Source organism: Mizuhopecten yessoensis, unplaced genomic scaffold (genome assembly GCF_002113885.1).
Source record: "Mizuhopecten yessoensis strain PY_sf001 unplaced genomic scaffold, ASM211388v2 scaffold3091, whole genome shotgun sequence".
NCBI lineage: Eukaryota > Metazoa > Mollusca > Bivalvia > Pectinida > Pectinidae > Mizuhopecten > Mizuhopecten yessoensis.
In genome coordinates this window covers 141299-150747 of record NW_018404871.1, presented here as the reverse complement: position 1 = coordinate 150747, position 9449 = coordinate 141299, and the positions used below count along the sequence as shown (strand labels likewise).

General features: G+C 38.9%; 1 protein-coding gene across 1 annotated transcript in view; it reads left to right on the top strand.

The window, feature by feature from the left end:
* LOC110446965 (kinesin-like protein KIF21A) overlaps nt 1-9449 on the top strand; it is a 137696-nt gene that overhangs the window by 112534 nt on the left and 15713 nt on the right. The window contains exons 34-36 of the mRNA XM_021492312.1: nt 7240-7371; nt 8844-8986; nt 9189-9372. Coding sequence (XP_021347987.1) covers nt 7240-7371; nt 8844-8986; nt 9189-9372 — 459 coding nt within the window. The remainder of the gene's footprint in view (nt 1-7239; nt 7372-8843; nt 8987-9188; nt 9373-9449) is intronic.

Genomic DNA, 9449 nt, shown 5'->3' with positions numbered 1-9449 from the left:
TTGGTATCAATACACTTTATTTTAGATTGTCAGACATTTAACTTTTCGGCAGAAGGTTGGAGCATTATAGGTAGAATCTGTTTAACAACTGTCTATGAAGTAGTTGTTAGGATGAACAGACAATTTAGTGCCTTACTTGGCAATATCTCATTCCTAACTTAAATGTTCGCCGGGTTGAGAAAGGCAATGGAATCTGTCCCCAGGCCTAGTCATACCAAAGCCCTTAAAAATGGTAGTTGTTATTCCTTGCTTAAAGAAATCTATTTTAATCAGTTGATTTCTCGAGAATGTCTTAGTATTTTATCATTTTTGTTAATAAAAACCTCATGTAATAAGCCTTAATTACTAATTCCAGTTGGTCCTAAATCTCTTGACTTACAATTGAAGTAAAAAGTTGTCAGAATTGAAGATGAACTATGAAAGGTAAAACAGGCGTAACAATGTGTATAAGGTGAATAGAATAATGTGGTGTTGGGACTCACCTGTCTGAGGTATGATTGTTGATGATGTCGGGTGATATTAGTTGTTGCTGACCGGTGCTATGAGTGGCCCGTTACCTGCCGTGACCTTGATGACTGGTGACCGGTGCTATGAGTGGCCCGTTACCTGCCGTGACCTTGATGACTGGTGACCGGTGCTATGAGTGGCCCGTTACCTGCCGTGACCTTGATGACTGGTGACCGGTGCTATGAGTGGCCCGTTACCTGCCGTGACCTTGATGACTGGTGACCGGTGCTATGAGTGGCCCGTTACCTGCCGTGACCTTGATGACTGGTGACCGGTGCTATGAGTGGCCCGTTACCTGCCGTGACCTTGATGACTGGTGACCGGTGCTATGAGTGGCCCGTTACCTGCCGTGACCTTGATGACTGGTGACCGGTGCTATGAGTGGCCCGTTACCTGCCGTGACCTTGATGACTGGTGACCGGTGCTATGAGTGGCCCGTTACCTGCCGTGACCTTGATGACTGGTGACCGGTGCTATGAGTGGCCCGTTACCTGCCGTGACCTTGATGACTGGTGACCGGTGCTATGAGTGGCCCGTTACCTGCCGTGACCTTGATGACTGGTGACCGGTGCTATGAGTGGCCCGTTACCTGCCGTGACCTTGATGACTGGTGACCGGTGCTATGAGTGGCCCGTTACCTGCCGTGACCTTGATGACTGGTGACCGGTGCTATGAGTGGCCCGTTACCTGCCGTGACCTTGATGACTGGTGACCGGTGCTATGAGTGGCCCGTTACCTGCCGTGACCAGAGATGTACACCTGTTATAGTATTCCCCACATCACCGACTGTCTTTTATCAGATCAAAGTGTGGCTAGGGTCCACATGCACACCTAATAAAGTTTCTTTCCATCTGGGTATAAACGAGTACCTGTATTGATTAATACAGGTAAATGTATTGTGTTAGGTGTTGTTAGATGTGACAATATCTGTTTGATGTAAATCACTATAGTCATCGATACTGTTGACTGTTTCTCCACTAATGCTTCATCCTGTCTCCTTCTGCCTGCCTCAACAGGTTAAAGGTTGTCTGCAAACTTCCTGTTACGCCAGATTTTCATCATAAGGGTTTTAAAGATATATGTTGCCACGGAAAATCAAAATAAGTGGTCACTAATGTTTTAAACATTTCATTTCATCCTTGGTAACATGGTAAAAGAGTTTCAGCTACCTCAGTGTGTAACAGCAGTATAAAAACTTGTTTTCCTGACATTTTGTGTCCAATGTCAAGGCTGTTGTTGTCATTTGCTAAATATATATCCTGAATTTACCAAAACTATTTTATAATTATTTTTTAAAAGAAGAAGAAAAACTTATAATTTTGTAATCAAGTTTCATGTTTATAGATACTTTATTTATGTTCAGAGAGTGCAGAATTTGACAGATTGGTCAGAGAAACAGGGCTACACCAGACTATTACTGTGTGGGAAAATATCATTTTGTATAAGTTTCTGGGAAAGATCAGAACTAGAGATCACATATTGTTAGAAGTTGATAGATATTGTAATGGTATGCCATCTGGAAAACAAAATAAGAAATCTGCCCATTTAATCTTTTTGTTTCCATTTAATATTTCATTTATATTTCTCAACTAAATTGTACTTTCTGCATATTTGTTGGTGAATGTCTTTACTGGTATATGAGTGTTTCTGTCTCAGTAAACTATCTGTATCTCTGTTTTTCTCTCTGTCCATATCTCTGTGTATAAATAATCTCTTTACCATATATCCATTTCTCTGTTTGTCTTTCTATCTCAGTTGCTTCCTATATTTCTAGTTTTCTCTTTCTCTCTCTCACTCTCTCTCTCTCAGCACTCTTTGTTAACTGCATCGCTGAATGAAAAAAACATACTTTGTTTTTAAACGAATTCACCCCTGAAGACACATTTGAATTCTTCCAATTCAAAGGTTGGAATAGTTCATTATTAAATTTCAGGGGTGAATGAGTTAAGCTGCACTGTCACTCTTTATCTATATCAGACATCATTCTGGGAAGTCTTATAGATATCCTTGAAAGAATCAAATGGATATTGTTTTGCTTAGAAGTTAGGTAATTGGTTCCTAGAAAATAAATGTCAAACATTTAGGAAGCCTTAACATTTAACTAATACAAACAAGGTCATGAAGTGACTCACCTATTGGAAATGAAAACAAAACAAATCAGGTCTTTTGTATAAAGCACTTTCATTTTCATATCAACTTGCAATGAAATAACAATAAAGAAAAGTCCAGAACACAGGAATTCAATACAGGGAAAAGGCCAGACATTGTATAATATCTGCAACAGCATTGATCAATGTGTTGATAGCTCACGTGTGACAATTCACACAGTTCCTGGGCAGGAAAGCTGCAAAAGATAATGACGCTTGATTTGACAGTAACTGCGAGGATTTCCTCCCCTCGGGGACCTGATTTAGAAATCTTTGCCACTCTTGTGGGGTCTGGCTCAATATTAAACCTAGGGCAACACCATACACAGCGATTATCTTTTAAGTGGGTCAATATTCTCCACTTTGACAATGCTTTGGAAATTTACTAGGCGGATTCCTTGTGATTGTTTCATTTCCATTTTATGAGAAAGAATTGGAGATATTGTAATTGGCTATAATTCTAATTACCATACACATGCTGAGAGTGAAAGTATGGTATGCTCTGCCAGTTTTTGGTGAGGAAGAAGTCGAGACTATTCAATGCCGTTCAAGACAAATCGGTTAATTTGGCACTTACACCACCCCAAACACTGGTATGCCTAGCTGCTGAAGCTAAGTCATTGAACCTACCACATCATATTAACTCATTCACCCCTGAAATTTCATAATGAACTATTCCAACCTTTGAATTGGAAGAGTCCAAATGTGTCTTCAGGGGTGAATGAGTTAAACACATTTATTCTGCAGTATCACTTCTCAGATTAAATGCCCCACAGGCGAGTTTTCTGCTGATGAAGTTATCTTTTCTTGACAGAAAGTCATGTTACATCAGAGAGTTATCTTCCCCTGAAAGAACAAAAGGTTACATTGGCGAGATGCCTTCCCCTGAGAGAAAATCATGTCATTTGCTTATAGAGAACATGAATCTGAAAGAGCGACCAAAAAGTGCTGAGTTTGATCTCGCCTTGAGACTAAACTACAGGTATTATTATGCATTGTAGTATAGGTGGTGTTGTTTTAACAAACAGAATATATCTCCCTTGATTTTACCCATTCCTCCCATTCCATGGAAAGGTTTTCCTTAAGGATGGAGTTTGCTTTCTTTACAGTCATATTCTGCCATATATTTTATCCTTTTTTTGCTTGTAGAAATTTAGAAAAACCTTTCCTAATAGTCAAATCCGTTCAAAAGACCACTTTATAGAGATACCTTGCTTTAGAGATCACTTTTAAAGCTTCTCATTGCATTATTTGTACCTGTATTATGAGACAACTTTCGGAAGTTCTCCAAGGTGGTCTCTAATACAGGTTTGACTGCATTATCCTATTTAACTGTTTTCTTACTTAAAAAAAAAGGGCAGTTGGCTCCTTGTATATATAGTTCTGATATCTGTATACATGACAAAGTATATGTTTGTGTACATTAGGCCTGCACTAAGGTACTTGTTATACACAAAGCCATGGTTTGGTAGCCATCAGGTATGGGCCGATTGTTAATGTCTGATCAGAATGTATACATTGTATACAATCCATTTGATAAGAACTGTTTACTGTTAATTGAATCTGATAAACTCCTACAAGATCTCCCATCTAGAGGAATTAATCTCCATGCACTGTGACTCCTGTATAGACAGAAGGCTAGATTCTGTCGGAGCATGACAGAGATCAGATCGACCTCTGTAGGTCAAATTCTCATGGTTTATGATTTTCACATCATTTCAAAAATGTCTTCATGGTTTTAATCCATTCACCCCTAAAGTCACATTTGAACCTTACCAAATCAAAGACTGGGCAAGTCCACTTTAAATCTGTAGGGGTGAATGAGTTAAAGCATAAAACACATTCAACATAGTCTGTTTTAGAAAGTTAGTTCAATGTTCACCTCACATTGTACTTCAAGTAGCCATGTGAAATCACAAAAATAAAACAGTTAATGGCTTCATACATGTTTTTCTTAAAAAAGATTGTCATTATATGTAGAGAGATTTATAAAATTATAACAAGAAAATAACAGAACGAAAAATTATTCCAAAACCTAATGTTTGTAGGTGACAATATAAAACCTGGTGTTCACCATTGTTTAAACACTTCACTCCCACATCCATTGTCAGTGGAACCCGCTGGCCATATCTCATATAAATAATGGTACTACATATCTGGGATAGGCAAAATTAAAAGTGCTGACTGGGCAAAGCAACTCCATACAGACAAGTGTAGAAACCAGTGCCATTAACTCATTCACCCCTACATATTTAAAGTGGACTTGTCCAGTCTTTTATTTGGTAAGGTTCAGATGTGACTTTAGGGGTGAATTGGTTAATGCTTAACACTTTGTTGTAATCTATATAGTACCAGTAGCTGTGACAGTGTTAAAAAACAATCTGGACCTAATGTTCACACAACTTTACCCCAGTGGGGTGGGATAGGGGGAGGGCAAGGGAGGGGGTGCATCTATACAACACCAGAACTTGATGTTGTATTCTTTCAAGGAAACAGAAAACCATAAACATGTGATTATGTAAAATTGTCAGACACTGGCATTCCCAGTATAGACAGGTAAAGCAATGTTCCTTCTATCCTCCAGACCAAAATGAATAGTGTGTAATTAATTAGTAAGTAGTACAATCCCCTAGAAAGTTCAGGGAGGTCAGAGAGTGCAGAATTGGACAGATTGGGCTACACCAGACTATTACTGTGTGAGAAAATATCATTTTGTATAAGTTTCTGGGAAAGATCAGAACTAGAGATCACATATTGTTAGAAGTTGATAGATATTGTAATGGTATGCCACCTGAAAAAAAGTGTATATAGTACAATGTTGTTGTGTATGTCATGATTAACATTTTAAACAAATAGTGTCATTATTGTAAGGTTTTGACATACATTACACACAAGATGTAGGGCCATCTTATTGGATCATTGATTCTAATGATAAATAATAATTTGATGTTCTTCTATACCACTTTCTCACAACCTAGTTCGTAGGTCGCCTCAAGGTGGTGCACAACTTATTATCCGTGGTTATAGGGCGTTTGCAACCAGCCAATATCTTTCTCAACTTCCTGGGGAGCATACAGCTGATGCTGCCAGTTCGGCGCTCACAGCTAGTATTCAACAATTCTAGCACTGCCCATCCACGTACTCATTTACAGCTGAGTAGACTGGAACAAGCGGAGTAAAGTATCATATTGCTCAAAGATACAACACAGTGCCGGACTCGTGACCGAAGGGTTGCAGGTTCAAGTCACCTCCTACCACTAGACTACCGTGCCTCCTATAAGCTTTTATCTCTATCTAGACATTGGCATTACTAGTATGAATGTAAGATTTAAAATAATATTTGGAGATGAATTTTACTTTTTATGGATGTCTCATCCTGAACTATGATTTAGTTATTGTATGGAGCACTGTGAAGGTTTACTTAATTTATGTCTCCCATATAACCCTGTAATAAACATATAAATGTATACCAACATTAACCCTTTCACTACCATAGACCATAATGGACTCATCCCTATAAATGCATGGTAGAGTCTACTAAAGTTACCTAGGGGTGAAAGGGTTAAGATACAACACTTCATACCTCCACACTATATGACTATACAAATTAATTGGATGCTTTTGATTGGTGATGACCCATTACCTTACATGCCCAATACACACAAGACTGTTTGTCCTGCTTCCAAAATTTTGTGTGTAGATAACCAATTGTACGCACAATACCAATAAATTTAGTCAAAATTTAGGCACAACCAGATTTAGCCCTATCTTTCCTGGCCTTTTGTTTGTTTTTATGAACATTTTTTTTCTCTCCATAAATTTGTATAGAAGGTTACTGTGAGTATTAGCTTAAACAGTTCAGTACTTCTGGGTGATTTGGAATGGTAGCAACTTACAGCTTATTAAAGATTTTAAGAAATAAACCAGAACAATGTTTATTGCATGTATAAGAGCTGGGTTATCTCCCTTTAACCATTTTCCTGCTTGGTTTGGTAGCTATGTAAGGTTAATCGGGTAATCAAAACCAAAACAATGTTTATTGCATGTATAAGAGCTGGGTTATCTCCCCTTAACCATTTTCCTGCTTGGTTTGGTAGCTATGTAAGCTTAGTAAATCAGGTAATCAATAGTTCATATTGGTTTATGTGTTCCGTATGTCATGAAGAAGCATCAGTATGATTATAGTATGTGAAATATATCTCATGAAGTGCTGACAAAAAAAAAGGAATATTTGTATGTAGTTGGTGAAAATGAAAATCTCTACTTTTGGTAATTGTTTAAAATTCTTACAGTTGTATTCTGAATCGGTGTACCAGATGCAAAAGAAAAAAATAGATACATGTATCGAAAAATGGGACTGCATTTATATGTATTAAAGGTAATGCATGTGAGAATGGGGGTAAAAATGGGGGAGACAAAGCGGTATTTACCGCCAACATTTGTTGTATAAAGTGACCTCAGAATAGGAAGAAACATGGTTACTGGATATTTTTATGTTTCTTTTCAGATAAAGGAAGTTTTGACCAACCACTGACTTCTTTTTTTGATTGATTTCCTTTGACATATAACCTTTATTTCATTACAGAGACACAACATCCTCAGACACCACCCCGCCATCCTCACCTACGTCCACACGCCGAGCAAGAATCACTGGGGACAATGTCTTCTCCCGACTCACCAGTAATACACAGCCTCCCTCACTCAATCCTCCAAACAGGTATGCTTAGCCAATCAGATATACTGTTACAATCCTCCAAACAGGTATTCTCAACCAATCAGAAATACTGTTACAATCCTTCAAACAGGTATGCTCAGCCAATCAGATATACTGTTACAATCCTCCAAACAGGTGTGCTCAACCAATCAAATAAACTGTATCAGTCTTCCAAACAGGTATGCTCGGTCAATCAAATAAACTGTTTTAGTCCTCCAAACAGGTATGCTCAGCCAGGTATGCTCATCCAATCAGATATACTGTTTCAATCCTCCAAACAGGTGGGCTCAACCAATCAAATAAACTCTTATCAGTCCTCCAAAAGGGGTGCTCAACCAATCAGATGTACTGTTACAATCCTCCAAACAGGTATGCTCACCCAGGTATGCTCAGCCAAGGGGGTATACTGTTACCATCTTTCAAACAGGTGTGCTCAACCAATCAAAGAAACTGTATCAGTCCTCCAAACAGGTATGCTCGGCCAATCAAATAAACTGTTTTAGTCCTACAAACAGGTATGCTCAGACAATCAGATATACTGTTCCAATCCTCCAAACAGGTATGCTCGGCCAATCAAATAAACTGTATCAGTCTTCCAAACAGGTATGCTCAACCAATCAAATAAACTCTTATCAGTCCCCCAAAAGGAGTGCTCAACCAATCAGATGTACTGTTACAATCCTCCAAACATGTGTGCTCAACCAATCAAATAAACTCTTATCAGTCCTCCAAAAGGAGTGCTCAACCAATCAGATATACTGTTACAATCCTCCAAACAGGTATGTATGCTCAGCCAATAGGCTACACTTTTACATCCAAACTATTTCATGTTGCATACAATAAAACGTTCAGTACTTTTATCAGAATAATTTCTCACAAATGTAAAAAAAAAATATATGTTGAGCTTACTAATTAGTTGAGTAATATGTCACCAACAACAGGGTAGCATGTTTGATGATTATATTACATAAAGGAGGCTTATTGTAAAAAGATTTATGTAGCACAACCAAAAAGTGTTTATATGTGATGTGTTGATGACTAGTATGGTATGTACTCTATCACCTTCATCAGACAAATGACCAGAGAGAGCAATCAGTTCAAGCGGCAGATAACGGAAGCCATCTGGATACTCCGCAGTGGGCCAGTTCTGAATGGAGGACATGAGGAGGCTTATAAACTCTCAAACATCTATGACCAAGTATTAAACAAAGCGTAGCTGAATCGAGTCATTTCGGTACATATATGACAACTAATTGTACATACGCTTACCGCGTAGCCGAATCGACCTCAATTTGTGGACAACTCGCACACATTTTACAACTTTGTGTCATTTGTCTGATGAAGGTGACACAGGACATACAGTACTAGTCATCGAAACGCTCTTTGATTGTGCTACATGAATCTTTTCACATTCCATACTTACCTACCTGAATAAAATGTTAGGAAATATAGGAGACTTATATTTTGTTACCTAGGGGAAGTATTGTGCCTAACAATGGTCGGATCGCGGCCCCCAGTAAGTTCAGCCCAGTGACATGTACACACACAGCTGAAGGTCACACCAAGGCTATCCTGTGTGTGGACGCTACAGAGGACCTCCTCTTCTCCAGCAGTAAAGGTAGGACAATGCCATTTTTGGTTTTATTTTAATTAAATCTTTGTTAAGTGGTCAGTTCAATCATGTTCAAATCCTTGTGAAGGAGCAAGTAGCTACAAAAAAGAACAAAATAAACAACAAGCATCTCGGGAAGGTGTCTGTAGGTATGAATTTGTATACAATTACATGTACATGGTAACTCAACTGTGTATTTACGTTTCAGACCGCACTGCAAAGGTATGGGACCTCCGCACGGGACGTGAGGTCTTGTCCCTCGGGGGACATCCCAACAACGTCATCAGGGTGAAGTACTGTGAGCAGCAAAGGCTTGTCTTCACTGTGTCCCAGTCCTTTATCAATGTGTGGGACATTCGTACCAGTCCCTCCCAGTGTGTCAAAACTCTCAGGTAAGTATCACTGTGTCCCAGTCCTTTATCAATGTGTGGGACATTCGTACCAGTCCCTCCCAGTGTGTCAAAACTCT